Consider the following 16,155-nt stretch of genomic DNA (forward strand, 5'->3'; position numbering starts at 1 on the left):
AGATTCATCACGCACATCTTGAAATTTGTTTTTTTTTAATTTGGCGGCAGCAGTACAGTGCAATACATAAATTTACTACAGTACCATGCTGAAGTCTTAGATTCCCTAGCTATATATGTGCCAAAGACTTTTGCACAGTACTGTATAACTGCATTAACTTCTAAGACTCAAGTTGCACATTCAAATAACTCATTCCAAAACACACTACAGCATAATATACATAAAACAGAATATTTAAAAACAATTTGCCACTTTGTTTTTGAAGACATTGTAAATGTATGTTTTCTTTTGCTCTGAAAATAAGTTCTGTGCGCTTTTTGTATACAACTGCATAACATTTCTCAGATTTAAGTGCCACTACAGAATAAATGATTCACAACCATGGAATACAAAAAAGAAAATGATTTACAAGTTACCATCAAGCATCTTTGAGGAAAGTATCTATGTATGCTTTTTGCTCTGATAACACTCAGCTAATATAGTCTACTTTGATTTTCTGGAGGCCCTTGACAAAGAGCTACACATGAGGCTGCTTAACAAGATAAGAGACTATGGCATTCCAGGAAAGATACTAACATGGATACAAGATTGACTGACTGGCAGGAGGTAAAGGTTCAGAATAAAGGGGGTCATATTCTGTTTGGCTGCCAGTGACTAGTGCTGCTCCGCAGGGGTTGGTATCGGGGCCTCTTCTTTTCAAGTTATACGTCAAAGATTTGGATGACAGAACTGCTGGCATTGTGGCCAGGTTTGCAGATGACACAAAGATAGGCAGAGGGGCAGGTAGAGTTGAGGAAGCAGAGATTCCGCAAAAGAACTTATATAGGAGAATGGGCAAAGAAGTGTCAGATGGCATAAAGTGTAGGGAAGTGTATGGTCATGCATTTTGGTAAAAGGAATAAAGGCACGGACTATTTTCTAAACAGGAAGAAATTTTTTTTTAAATCAGAGGTTCAAAGGGATTTATGAATTCTTGTGCAGGATCCCCTAGAAGGTAACTTGCAGGTTCAGTAAGGAAGGCAAATGCAATGTTAGTATTCATTTTGAGAGGACTAGAATATAAAAGCAAGGATGTGATCCTGAGACTTTTATAAGACTTTGGTCAAACTACATTTGGAATATCGTGAGCAGCTTTGGGCTCTTATCTAAGAAAGAATGCGCTGGCATCGAAGACTGTCCAAAGGAGGTTCACGACAATGGTTTTGGGAATGAAAGGATTAACGTATGAGGTGCATTTGATGGCACTGGGCTTGTATTTACTGAAGTTTGGAAGAACAGAGTGGGATCTCATTGAATCCTATCAAATACTGAGATGTCTAGATAGAGTGGAGAGGATGTTTCCTATAGTGGGCGAGTGTAGGACCAGAGGACATCAGATATAAGAAAGAACTTCCTTAGCCAGATGGTGGCGAATCTGTTGAATTCACTGCCATGGACAGCTGTGGAGGCCAAGTCACTGAGTATACTTGAGCAGAGGTTGATAGGTTCTTGGTTTATCAAAGGTTACAGGGAAAAGGTAGAACAGGGCTGAAAGGAATAATAAATCAGCTATGATGGAATAGTGGAGCAGACTCGATGGGCCACAAGGTCTAATTCTGCTCCTATGTCTTATGCAATACATAGTGTGATGCAAATAAATTGCTTGCTACATGTTTCAATCCAGAATAGGGGTACAAAAGCTTTTAGAAACTGAAAATAACACCATTTTTGTGACAAGAGAAAAATATGTATAATTTAACAATTGCACTGATCTGCTAATGGCATTGCAAACAGTGGTGAACTTTCTAGTTATGTAGCATAGTGTGTAACAGTCATGAACAGAATTGAAGCTTGTGCTATTAATGGAGCTACAGTAGTATGCATTCAATTACATATGCAAGAGAAAGCATGGTGAATAACCATTTTTCCACCCCCACTGTGCCTGGACTGTGAATTTATCACATTCTATGTTTATTTCTACATTCTGACATGGAGTAACACTCAGTCATGTCATGTATTCAGTTATACTTTCTTTGCTTAAAGCTGAGAAAACTTCAAAAACTTGGTTTCCACCACTGAGTCCAGGTGAGAAAAATCAGCACTCAATTCCTCTGTTCCCACATGGAATGCTTTGTGTGCCTGTTAGACAAGTCGATCAGCTCATAAATCTAGCAAAGGCAAGTATGGGTGGGCAGGAAAGAAATTACATTAGTGGCTAGTGTTAGTTTGGTTAAAATTACATTCTGGGTGCCAATCTCACATAAAGTCTCATTTACAAAGCATTATTAAAAAATTATCCACTCTACAAGAATTCACTACATGTCATAAGCCCATCTTTTCTGAACACCTCTGAATCAGGACACTATGCTGTCAAAATATATCAAATTTAATAGGTGAATACTAGATTTTAAATGACAAGCAAAGATTAGTGAACTCAAAATTCCTACTGAAGCAAAATGTTAATTTCACCATTTCTACTTCCAAAGTGAAATGTTACTTTCACTTTGTCTGCTCAGATTTTCTTTAAAAATCAAAAAATGGATATTCCTCTGACTGCTACATAAACATACTAACACCTGTAATTCTGTTAACTTAAAGAAAAAAAAACTGAAGTCTAGATCTTCATTTTAATATTCAAAATCTATTCATTCTAATTCCTGCTGAAAATTTTCAAGTTTGTGTGTCATGGTTAGAGAAACTTTTCCCTTTAATTTTACAATCATGAAACTACGATTTGGCGTGAAAGTGACCTAGAAAAAAAATGCTTTTGGTCTCCATGTTATTTACATTTGGGACTATCCATGGATGAAGTCCACATTTAAGACAATTCTGTTGCTTTTCAGACTAGTCTCAATATTGAAGGCACACCTGTGGTCTCTCAGGATTAATGTACAAAGCCAATTGAAATGAAACCAGTGCCCTTATAAAGAAAGCTGGTAATTGTGAACTACATTCCAATGATCAGCAAGCTTCTGGCAAATGCTATGTAAACATATCAACCTTGTGAACATGTGATGCTCTCTTCCTTTAACAATTACCTCCTGATAAATCGGCAAATTTCCTCTGGCTGCTCCTATTTTCCTCCTACATTCCAAAGATGTATGGTTTAGGACAAGTTGTGGGCAAAAAGATATAGGAGCAAAATTTGGCCATTTGGTCCATCCCGGCTGACTCATTTCCCTCTCAGGACCAATCTCCTGCCTTCTCCAAAATCCTTTCATGCCCTGACTTATCAAGAAACTATCACCCCCTACCTTAAATTTTCCCAATGACTTGGCCTCCACAGCAGCCGGTGGCAATGAATTCCACAGATTTACAACTCTCAGGATAAAGAAATCCCTCATTACCATTCCAAATGGTCATCCCTCTATTATGAGGCTGTGTCCTTTGGTCTTGGGCTTTCCAACCTTAGGAAACATTCTTCCCACATCCACTCTGAGACCTTTCAACGTTCAATAGGTTTCAATGATATCGTCCCCCCTTCTGAATTCCACTGAGTACAGGCCCAAAGCCATCAAATGCTCCTCATTCCTGAAAACATTTTCATGAACCTCCTTTGAGCCCTCCCTAACGTCAACACATCCTTTCTCAGATAATGGCCCAAAACTACTCAAATACTCCAAGTGAGTGCCTTCTAAAAGCCTCAACATTACATCCTTACTTCTATATTCTAGTCCTCTTGAAAAGAATACCAACATTACATTTGTCTTCCTCACCACTGACTCAACCTGCAAATTAACCTTTGGGGAATACTGCACAAGGACTCCCCTTTGCACCTCAGATTTTTGTATTTTCTCTCCATTTAGAAATTAGTCAACACTTTCATTTCTTAAACCAAAGTGCTTGATCATACACTTCTTGACAATGTATCCACCTTCCATTTCTTTACCCTTTCTTCTAATCCAAGTCCTTCTGTAGCCTAATTCCTTAAAACTACCTGCCCTCTACCTATTTTCATATAGTCTACTGCACAATGACTCCCAAGTCCCCCCTTTGCACCTCAGATTTTTGTAGAAAAGTTTTTTATTTCTTCTACCAAAGTGCATGACCATACACTTCCCAACACTGTATTTCATCTGCCACTTCTTTGCCCTTTCTCCTAATCTGTCTCAGCCTTTCTGTCGCTTCTCTGCTTCCTCACACTACCTGCCTCTTCATCTATCTTTGCAATATCCGCATACTTGGCCACAAAGCTATTCCATCACTCAACTTATTAACATATAACTTAAAAAGAAAAAGTCCCAGCACAGACCCCTGTGAAATACCACTAGTCACCGCCAGCAAACCGGAAAAGGCTTCCTTTATTCCCACTCTGTCTCCTGCCAATCAGCCACTGTTCTATCTGTGCTAGTATCTTTCCTATAATACCACGAGCTCACAACTTGTTAAATAACCGTATATGTGGCACCTTGTCAAGGCCTTCTGAAAATCCAAGTATACAACATTCACCAATTCTCTTTTGTCTATCCTGCTTGTTACTTCTTCAAACAATTCTAACAGATTTATCAGGTAAGATTTACCCCTGAGGAAACCATGCTGACTATGGCCTATTTTATCGTGTGCCTCCAAGTACTCTGAGATCCCATCCTTAATAATCGACTCCAACATCCTCACAACCAGAGGTCAGACTAACTGGCCTACAAGTTCTTTTCTTCTGCCTCTCTCCCTTCTTGAGGTGTGGGGTGACATTTACAATTTTCCAGTCCACCACAATCGATTCTTGAAAGATCATTACTAATGCCTCCACAGTCTCTTCAGCCACCTTTTAAAATCCTGGTGTGTAAACGACCTGGTCCAGGTAACCAATCTACCATCAAACCTTTTAGTTTCTGAAGCATCACCTCTCCCTGGTAATGGCAACTTTACTCACTTCTGTCCCGACATTCTTGAACTTCTGACATACTGATAGTGTCGTCCACAATGAACACTGATGCAAAGTGTTCATTCAGTTCATCTGCCATTTCCCTGGGCCCCATTACTACCTCTCCAGCACCCCAATATCTTCTCTCACCTGTTTTACATTTCATGTGTCTGAAGAAACTTTTAGTATCCTCTTTAATATTAGCTATCTTACCTTCATATTCCATCTTTTTCTTCTTCATGACTCATTTAAATTTCCTTCTATTGTGTTTTTTTTTAAAAAGATTCCAAATTCACTTAAGTCCCACTAATTTTTGCTCTATTATATGCCCTCTCATTGGCTTTTACATTGGCTATGACTTCTCTCGTCAGCTACAGTTGTGTCATCCTGCTTTTCGAATACTACTCTTTGGGATGTATCTATCTTGCACCTTCCAAATTGCTCCCAGAAACTCTAGCCATTGCTGCTAATGTTCCATTCCGATCAATTTTGACCTGCTCTTCACTTATGCCTCTGTAATTCCCTTAATACAAACATATCCAACTTTAGCTTCTCCTTAAATTGCAGGGTGAATACAATATTATTATCATTACACCCCTAGGGGTTCCTTTACCTTAAGCTCTCTAATTAATTCTGGTTCATTGCACGACACCCAATCTAGATTGCCTCTCCCCTAGTGCACACAAGCACTAACTGCTCTAAAAAGCCATCTCATAAGCATTTCTCCTCTTTAGACCCAGCACAACCCTGATTTTCCCAGACTCCCTGCATACTGAAATTCCCCATGACATTACCATTTTGATATGCATTTTCTATCTCCCATTGTAATGTGCAGACTACATCTTTGCTACTGCTCGGAGGTCTATATATAATGCCCATCAGGGTCATTATACACTTGCAGTTTCTTAGTTCTATCTACAATGATTTTACACTTTCTGATCCTATGTCACCTCTTTCTAATGATTTGATTTGTTTTTTGCTATCCCACCCCCTCTGCCTGTCCTTTCAATACAATGTGCATCCTTGGGCATTAAACTCCCAGGCACGATCTTCTTTCAGCCACGATTCAGTGATGCCCACAATGTCATAGATGCCATTCTGTAACTATGGTACATTGGTGCTGGAAATGTGGCGACATTTGCTGGCTGTCCCTTGCACAATCCTTGGACTGCGTTGGTTGTTGATGCTGAATAATGTATTATACTATTTCAATGTACATATGACAAAAAGACTAATCTTTAGAAAGAACAATTTTACAAGTTCATACTTCTAGCGATCACTGTGACAGGTCCCACTGAGCACAACTGGCAACTCAAGCAAGAACTGTTTCCACTAACTTAGTAACAAAAGCATCACAAATAATATAAATGGTCATTCAATAAACTAGGATCTGGGATGGCATGCCTTACAAAGTCATGAAAAGGATCCTAAATGACCCCTCCACACCCACTTAACATCACATTTGTTACATAAACTGCTGTAAATCCAAATTGCTAATAGCATGGCCCCTTCAAAAGGAACATTTGTGTCCTCCTACTCATTAAGCTCAATTATTTACTGCTAAAGCAATTTGACAGAAAAACAAAAAAAGACATCACATTTAGATGAAATAAAGTAAAAATTCTGACGCAGCAGAAACAATGGGACAATTCTTCTGCAAATACTAAGTTTTAATTGCACATCTTGAGCTTCCAGGGTAGAGTCTAAATCCATTTACAACTGGGTTCTTACAAAGTGGAATGCCAGCTAGTATGTTTGCAATAGGATCGATGCATCAAGATAATGTACATCAAATCACTTTTTGATCTATGCTGGGAGACTGACCACAAGCTAACTTATTTTTTGCAAGGCCGATGGTGAAATGCAGAACATGGTAATTCACAACTTCACGATTTGTATCTCTTCATTATCAGGAATTACTTCCTTCGCCCCCCCCCCCAAAAGAAAGGAATACAAATAACTGCAAGCTTTGGGCCTGCCAAGTTTGCCTCAAAAATTATGCAATTCGTTGAAAGGCTTTTGTACAACGAGTTCAAGAAGGGACCTACACTAGTGCAAATTTATCTTTATTAGAACATGAGTTTACTAAATACATATTTGAGCAGCAATAGAGTCTGCGGCTTGACATTATGGAATAATGACCTCTGTTCCTTTCCTTTGTGCATACGGACTTCTGAATATTTGCACTTTCCCATTGAAGGCTACTGAATATTTCCAGACTTCCCAGGATTTCAAATATCCATGGCTTTCAAGGAATTTAATCAGGTAATTGGGAAAATAGGAAACATGGTAACTTATTAGTTCAAATCCAACCTATCCAAGAGTCCAAGATACCTTTCCACAGTGATGGAAACTGCAGTAATCGATAAGGTGCAAAATAAAAATGCTAAACCTTCAATACATTTTATCATGGCAAAAAGCTAAGAAACCAAGAGAGCTGACTGTTCTCCATATAAAGTAACAACACAAATTGTCAAATTTCAGTTGAACGTTTCCAACACACACAAATACTGATGGAACTCATCAGATCAGGAATCATCTACAGAGGGGAAGAAAATCAGGCCAAGCCCCTTCATCAGAACTTTGTTATTTACTTCTAAGGAATGGACCTTATCCATGCTAATATCTCAAACCATAATTTGACAGAACGGGACATCATAATCTACAACCAATGACCAACTGTATAGCAAAGGAACCAGAAGGTGCATTAAAAACTAACCTCCAAGTGAAGATTTAGAATGTTGCGTCCACAAAGGTGAAGGGAATTAGATTGTACCAGCTTGCAAAGGAGAACAAAATAATTCTCAAGTAGAAAATTTGAATAATGGGATCAAACAAGAGTTAAATGAATGGCCCCTTCAAGGAGTTGATACAGACTTATTTGGTAGAACGACATCCTTAGCTGTATTTCAAGACTAGTGTGGCTTGTGTCAACAGTACATGAAATTTTATTATAATTCCAAGCTCAAGGATATACACATGCTACAGAACTCAAAAAGCAAGTTAGAGGGTAGTACCTTGCTCTTTCTGTGCCACAATTTACTGAGTAACACCAAAAGCGTTGCATCCAAACTTAGGTCATTCTGATGGTATTTGAGGAGCGCAAAACGATCTAATTTGACGACTAGTCATTTGGTAATATTCAAACTATTAACCACATGTGTCAATGGCCTTTCACCAAGGCCAAAACCCTACATAAGGCTGGGATGGTCTATCCCAACTCCTATGATTGGATTAACAAGAAACCGATGTCCTCCAAAACAAAACCGAATGAAACTGGGCTAGCATTTTCCATTGCATCAATGTGGATGAAGAAGAAAGCCAAAGGGTGAGTAAATAGAAGGAGTCTCTCCACAAGACCTTGCAAGATTGCAAGCACAATGCCCACAGGGCTGGAGATATAAAGGAGGTCTGGTCAGGTACCATATTAAGTACTGAAATTCGACATTTCTGACCACAGACCACATGCTTTCCTTGTGGTCCACTTACCTGCATTAATTTGTGGTGCTTAATACAAAGATTTGAGTTTTTTTAAATTTTCTGATTTACTAACGATCCCTATTAAAAAGGCAGCTCCCAACCTCTCTCCAGTAAGAGGCAAGAGAACTGGAATTCATGGCTAGCGGCAAGAAACAGCGCTATGTGATAAAGCACCTTTCTTTTCTTTGTTCTTCTTAGGGATCTGAAAACTCTTCCGAGCAAGATCTTCGGTGGTTTTCTGAACGGCTGTGGCTCCGCGTTCCTCGCTTTCTGCAGCGACTTGGTTCGGAGCCGCAGCCGTATCGGCTCGGAGCAGCCCGAGGGCGCTTCCTGCCAGCGGCCCGTTGACTTGTTCGCCATTTTGTTGTTTGGATTTCGACGCGTTTCGGAAGGGAAATGATGACTTCGCCCTGCCGGCAGCCGCAGCTCCAGCCCCGTTCTCACTACTCGGGCGCCTCTCCCGAACGCCTTCTTTCAGAAACGGAACTCGTTTCTCCTCGGTTTCGCTGTGAAAAGCCATTCTCTTTATATAAAAAAAAACAACAAAGCGAGGGCAAGGACGCAGCTGGGTGTCTGCGAGGAGCCCGGCCCAGTTCCTCAAAGTCCCTGCGCCATGCTCCCAATGTCTCTCCTCCTCCGCTCGCGCTGCATCCGCGCGCGGGAGGCGGGGCCGGGCGGCGCGGCGGCCAATCAGCGCGCGCCTCATCGCAATTCATATAAAAGAGGCTGGTGGTGAAAGGCGGGTACTACGGTCGCTTTGATGCGTTTGCCACTTAGCACGTATTGTCTTGCCGCAGAGACGGGCACACCCGATAAAGTGGGTGTTAAAAGGTGGCTGCTGCTGTTGTTGTGGAGAGGGAAAACGGCAGCTATTTTAGTGCATAACAAAAATTATATTCATACCGTTGCAAGCCTTCACAAAGAGGAAACGGGGGGGGAGGGGGGATGGAAGGAATGCCGAATGTCTTGAAAATGTGCCACGGGATGTTTTGCAGGAAGGAGTGGACGAGACCGAATTTCTACCGGAGGCTGAATGGAGAAAGATTAAACTAATGCAATTTATCTGCCCTGGAGCTACAAAGAGTGAAAAGCGATCTCATTAAGATAAGAGGTTCTGAATGGACTTGACGGGTTGATTGCTGGAGGATAAGGCAAGTCTACGGTTAGGAGATCTTGTGGGGGGTGGGGGTTAAGATATTAAACATGATCTTGCACAACTTGGAAATTTCATTGCCTGTACTGCAGCTCCAAACTTTAACGTGACCCTTCCCTGACTTCCTCTTCATAGATAACAAAGTGCCCAAAAATTGTATAAGTCTACAGATTTACATGGCGATTTGGGCAATATCAGAATCAGATTTGTTATAACTTGTTTTGTGCAGCAGTACAGTGTAAATGTATAAAATTGCATTAAATGACAAAGATAAAAATGTAGTGCAAAAAAAAGGGAAATTGAGCTCAGTGTTCATGGACCATTCAGAAATCTGATCACCAACTACAAACAAGAAAAAATCTGCAGATTCTGGAAATCCAAGCAACACAAAATGCTGGAGGGACTCGGCGGGCCAGACAGCGTCTATGGAAAAGAGTACAGTCGACATTTCCGGCCCAGACCTTCAGCAGGACTGGGAAAAAAAAAGATGAGTAGATATAAAATGTGGGCAAAGGATGGAGAGAGAAACACAAGGTGATAAGTAAAACCAGGAGGGGAAGGGATGAAGTAAAGAGCTGGGAAGTTGATTGGTGAAAGGGATGGAAAAGGGAATTCTGATAGGAGAGAATAGAAGACTGTGGAAGAAAGAGAAAAGGGGAAGGAGCACCAGAGGGAGGTGATAGGCAGGAAAGGAGACAAGGTGAGAGAAGGAAAGGGAGATGGGGGATGGTGAAGGAGAGATGGGGGGGGAACCTTACCAGAATTTTGAGAAATTAATGTACATGCCATCAGTTTGGAGCCTACCCAGATAGAATACAAGGTGTTGTTCCTCCAACCTGAGTGTGCCCTCGTCGTGACAGTAGAGGCCATGGATGGGCATATCGGAATGGGAAGTGGAATTAAAATGGGTGGCCACTGGGAGAACCCACTTCTTCTGGGGGATGAAGCATAGGTGCTCGGTGAAACTGTCTCCAGATCTACTTCGGGTCTCACCAATGTACAGGAAGCCACACCGGACATAGTATATGACCCCAACAGACTCACCTGGAAGAACTGTTTGGGGATGATAGGGAAGTGGAGGGGCAGGTGTAGCGCTTATTCCGCTTGAAAGGATAAGTGCCAGGAGGGAGATCAGTGGGGAGGGATGACTGGACGAGGGAGTTGTATATGGAGCGATCCCTGCAGAATGTGGGGGTGGGGGGATCCCATTAGAGATGATGGAGGTTCCAGAGAGTTATGTGCTGGATGCAGAGGCTGGTGGAGTGGTAGGTGAGGACAAAAGGAACCCTATTCCCGGTAGGGTGGTGGGACGATGGGCTAAGAGCAGATGTGTGTGAAATAGAAGAGTTGCAGTTGAGGACAGCATTGATGGTGGAGGAAGGGAAGCCCATTTTTTTGGAAAAAGGAGGACATTGCCTTTGTTCTCAAATGCAAAGCCTCATCCAGAGAGCAGGCACGGCTGAGACAGAGGAATGGAGAAAAGGGGATGGAGTTTTTAAACAGGGTGGGAAGAGGTATAGTCCAGGTAGCTGTGAGAGTCCGTTGGTTTATAATTGACATCAGTAGATAAACTGACTCCAGAGATAGACAGAGGGATGAAGAAAGAGGAGGGAGGTGTCAGAAATGGACCAGATAAATTTGAGGGCAGGGTGGAAGTTGGAGGAAGAGTTGATGAAGTTGACATGGGTGCATGAAGCAGCATCAATGCAGTCGTCGATGTAGGAAAAGTGGGGGGTGGACGCCAGTTTAGGCTTGGAACATAGACTGTTCCACCAAGCCGACAAAAAGGCAGGAATAGCTGGGACCCTTGCGGGTGCTCGTGGCTACACCTTTTGTTTGAAGGAAGTGGGTGGAGCCAAAGGAGGAATTATTTAGAGTGGGGGTTGGTAGTGTCTGAGGAGAAGGAAGGTTTGGGGTGAGAGGAAGATGGAGTCTCCAAGGGCCCAAGAACTGGTGATGGTATCTGAGAGACACGGGATTGTGGAGTGGTGGTACTGGAAGGGAAGATGGGGGGTTCCAGCGGCAGCGTTTGAATACCCAGTCTGGAGATCGAGGCTCGAGTCGGAGTTGGAGGTTGCACAGTTGACAATTTGGAAATGTCCGAGGTCATTGGAACCCGCATTGATGGTGGTAGAGTCCGGGTTTTGAATCTGCTGTGGGTGGTTAGAGCTGTTGAGGTCGGTAGCAAGGGTCGCATCCTGAAGATGTCCGGGCTTGTTGGCGTTGGAGATGGCTGGTTCTGTGGTCTATAAATTGGATATCTTCCAATCCTTGCAGGACATGAGAAAGTCAAAGAACCAGCGATTGAAAGCGTGGATCCGGTGGAGGATAAATTAGCAGACAGGTCCATTATAGGTGACGGAGAGAGAATCCCATCTCTGAAGCTACTTTTTTCTCTGCCTCCCTTATGTATTTTCTTTCATACCAGTACTTTGGAACTATCTTCGTTGTAACTGAACATTGGATTCTGAGAATCAAAACAAGAAAAAGTATGCAGATGCTGGAAATCCAAGTAACACACAAAATGCTGGGGAAATTCAGCAGGCCCGGCAGCATCTGTGAAAGAGAATAAACAGTTGACGTTTCAGACTGAGATCCTTCATCGGGTCTGGAAAAATTGAGTCAGAGTAAGAAAATGAGGAGAGGGGAGGAAGAACCACAAGGTGATAGGTGAAACTGGGGGGGGGGGGTGTAGCTAAAGAGCTGGGAAGTTGAGTGATGAGAGAGATACAAGGCTGGAGAAGGGGCAATCTTATAAGAGGCCAGAAGGCCATGGAAGAAAGAGAAGGGGGAGGAGTACCAGAGGGAGGAGGTGAGCAGATAAGGAGAGAGAGGGAATGAGGAATGATGAAGGGAGAGGGAGGCCAATTACCAGAAGTTTACAAAATTGATGTCTGGTATCAGGTTACCCAGATGGAATATAAGGTGTTGTTCCTCCAGTCTGAGTGTGTCTCATCACAACAGTAAAGGAGGCCATGGACTGACATGTCGGAATGGGAATGGGGTGCAATTAAAATGGGTGACCACTAGGAGATCCCACTTTTTCTGGCAGATGGGGTGTAGGTGCTCGGCAAAGCAGTCTCCCAATCTGCATTGGGTCTCCCCGATATACAGGAGGCCACACCAGGAGCATCAGATACAGTCGATGATCCCAACAGACTCACAGGTGACGTATCGCCTCACCTGGAAGGACTGTTTTGGGCCCTGAATGGTAGTGAGGGGGCAGGGTGCAGCACTTGTTCCGCTTGCAAGGATAAGTGCCAGGAGGGAGGTCAGACAACTGAACAAGGGAGTTGTGTAAGGAGTGATTCTTGCGGAAAGCAGGAAATGGGGGGAGGGGTGGAGGGAAAGTTGTGCTTGGAGGGATTCTATTGGAGATAGTGGAAGTTAATGGAGAATTATGGCGGGGTGGTAGGTGAAGACAAGAGGAACTTAATCCCTGGGGTGGGGTGGCAGGAGGAAGGGAAACCTCTTTCTTTGAAGGAGAACATCTCTTTAGTCCTGGAGTATACTTCTATTCGTCTGGGTAGCCTCCAACCTGATGGCATGGTCATCGATTTCTCGAACTAGTAAAGCCACCTTCCCCTCCTCACTCTCATTCAGCATTCCCCATTCCGAATTCTGTCTCTCACCTTATCTCCTTACATGTCCCTCACCTCCCTCTGGTGCTCCTTCCCACTTTTCTTTCTCCCATGGCCTTCTGTCATCTCCGATCAGATTCTGGTACAGCTTCTTTCACCAGGCCATCAGACTTATCAATACACATTGATCTGATTGCATATCTGACTCTGTATACAATTTTAGTGTTTAGGCCAATATCTTCCCACATTTCAATTCCTTATTGCTTGTATGATGCGACAGAGATGCTACATAAGGATTTTTACTCCCTCAGATTGTGAGAAATAAAATAAATTCAAATTGACTCTTCTCCAGCCCTGTATCTCTTTCACTAATCAACTTCCCAGCTCTTTATTCCATCCCACCCTGGTTTCACCTATCATATTGTACTTCTTCCTCCCCTCCTCCTGCTTTCTTACTGATTCCCCATCTTTTTTCCCAGTCCTGATGAAAGGCCTCAGCCCGAAACGTTGACTGTACTCTTTTCCATAAATGTTGGCTGGCCTCCTGGGTTCTTCCAGCATTTTGTTGTGTTCAATCATTCCCCTCCCACCTAGCTTTACCCCACCCCGAACAAGATTAGGGATCTCCTTACCTTTCACACCACTGTCATCTATATTCAATGAATCATTCATAATTACTCCAGCATCTTCAGGCTGCATCTTTCCTTCCTTCCCCTTTCAGTATTGGAAAAGGACTGTTTCTATGTGTTACTGATTCATTGTTCTATCTCCACTAACGTAATGCTCTGTCATTAAAATTTTCCAGACAGTCACAGAATATGCAATGCCTGCCCTTCCCTCCATTCAGTGACCCATACAACTCTTCAGGGACAGCAACAGTACATTGGCACCTCATTCAATTAAATGTGTTTGATGCTTGCAATGTGTTCTCCTCTTTGTTAGACAACAATCAAATACTGATTAAACAACTCCTGTGCAGGACAGCATTCACTTTGCTGATCTTTATTTCTCTATTCCACTTATCTGTTGCAGTAAATCAAGAGATAAGCTTAAGAAACTCTTCTGACTTGCCAAATTACAGTCCAAGAAACAGAAAAGTGAAGTTTCATGTAATCAGACTCAAGGGTTTGTATCAGTGCTGATAAATAATGATCGTGAAATGTTAAATTTCTCTTTCAAGTGACTCAAATTCAAAATAAACTTATTATCAAAGTACATATATATGTCACCATATACAACCCTGAGATTCATTTTCTCACAAGCATATGCAATAAATCAATAATAGAATAATAGCCATATTAGAATCAATATGACCACCCTGTTGGGCATTCAACCAGTGTGCAAAGGACAAGCTATGCAAATTCAAAAACAAAGAATAATAATAAATAAGCAATAAATATCGAGATCATGAGATGAAGCATCCTTGAAAGTGAGTCCATAGGTTGTCGAGTGACACCCACAAATTGCTGGAGGAACACAGCGGGTCACGCAGCTTCTATGGAAAAGAGTAAACAGTCAATGTTTCAAGCCATGACCCTCCATTAGGATCATTGTAATTTATGGGAACACTTCAGTGATGGGGCAAGTGAAGTTATCCCCTTCGGTTCAAGAGTGTGATGGATGAGAGGTAATAACTGTTCCTGAATCTTGTGTTGTGAGTCCTGATGCTCCTATACCTTCCTGATTGCAGCAGCAAGAAGAGAGCATAACCTGGATGCTGAGGGTCCACAATGATGGATGCTACTTTCCTGCAGCAATACTTCATGTAATGTATGGTGGAAAGGGCTTTACCTGTGATGGACTGGGCCACATCCACTGCTTTTTGTATGATTTTCTGTTAGGGGCATTAGTGTTTCCATTCCAGGCTGTGATACAGCCAGTCAATATACTCTCCACCATTCTGATACCGTCTGGGCCAGATGCTTTTCATGGGTTCACCCTCCTGAAGGCTGCTCGCACGTCTGCCTCAGAGACTGAAATAACAGGATCATTGAGGTCTGTGTGAGTTTGTTATGGTTCCTCCATGTTTTGATGATCAAAGCAAAGCATTGAAGGCATTGAGCTCATCTGGAAGCAAAACCGTTTTGACTATTTTCATAGCCATTAAGCCTGGGGCACGACTATGCTGGGTCTATCACCATCAGACTTTCAGTCCAAAATTGTATTTACAGATTAGAGCAGAGTTCCCAGCCTAGGGTCCATGAACCCCTTGCTTCATGGTATTGGCCCATGGGATAAAAAAAAGTTGGGTACCCCAGAGACTTGAGTTCTTTGGGCACAGAGCTCAGTAAAGGCAACGCATCAGACTTCTCTGCCCTCTTGCTGTGAAACAGGGATACCTCTTTTGCCCTTATTAGGGAGAGAGCGAGCGAGCCTGTGGTATGTTGAATTACTGGGTGAACACGTAGTCTGGGGTACTGCACGTCTGTGCCTGTGTTGATGCAGCACGCTTGAGTGCTCGGTGGAGGACACTTGCTTTTTTGCTGGTGGGGGAGGGGGGTATTGTTCCCTTGCCACTGCTTATGCATGGGAGGGGGAGCTTTGGGTTCCACTGTTTAACTGTCATTCATTCTTTGGGGCACTCTGTTTTTGTGGATAGTTGTGAAGAGAAAGAATTTCAGGATGTATATTGTATACATTTCTCTGACATTAAATGTACCTATTGAAAAACTAGTTTCAGCACTGACCAAAGGAAGCCAAAGGAACATGCCATCCTAGATGTCATATTTAGTTTTGGATTTTAAGTTTTCTATTTGTTCTTCGAATGCTGTTTATATATCAGACTGTGATTCAGAACTACTAATGTGGGATGTTTTCCTGAGAAACATTTCTGTCAAAGCTAATGTAAGATTCAAAATTAAGATGTGTGTTTCTGACAGGTCCGGGTTAAAGTCAAAGGACAAATGTGATTTAATTATGTCTAGGGACAACTGTGATTTAATTATGTCCGGGTTAAAGTCTGTAAACAAGTGTGATCTAATTATGAATGCAGAAGCCTTGACAAAATTAACTGTTTGTGGAATCATTGAAGTCCTGAGATATGGACTATTGTTTTACAGACACGTGTAAAAAAACAACTCCAAATATGGAATGGAGTCAGG

General features: G+C 42.3%; 1 protein-coding gene across 1 annotated transcript in view; it reads right to left on the reverse strand.

Annotated features, from left to right (window-relative positions):
• The window catches only part of LOC140741814 (protein TASOR-like), a 62,963-nt gene extending 54,004 nt beyond the window's left edge, over positions 1 to 8,959 (reverse strand). The window contains exon 1 of the mRNA XM_073072229.1: positions 8,495 to 8,959. Within this exon, the coding sequence (XP_072928330.1) occupies positions 8,495 to 8,840 (346 nt within the window). The 5' untranslated portion in view covers positions 8,841 to 8,959. The remainder of the gene's footprint in view (positions 1 to 8,494) is intronic.
• Between the last annotated feature and the right edge of the window lie 7,196 nt (positions 8,960 to 16,155).

Source organism: Hemitrygon akajei, chromosome 19, assembly GCF_048418815.1.
Source record: "Hemitrygon akajei chromosome 19, sHemAka1.3, whole genome shotgun sequence".
Taxonomy (NCBI): domain Eukaryota; kingdom Metazoa; phylum Chordata; class Chondrichthyes; order Myliobatiformes; family Dasyatidae; genus Hemitrygon; species Hemitrygon akajei.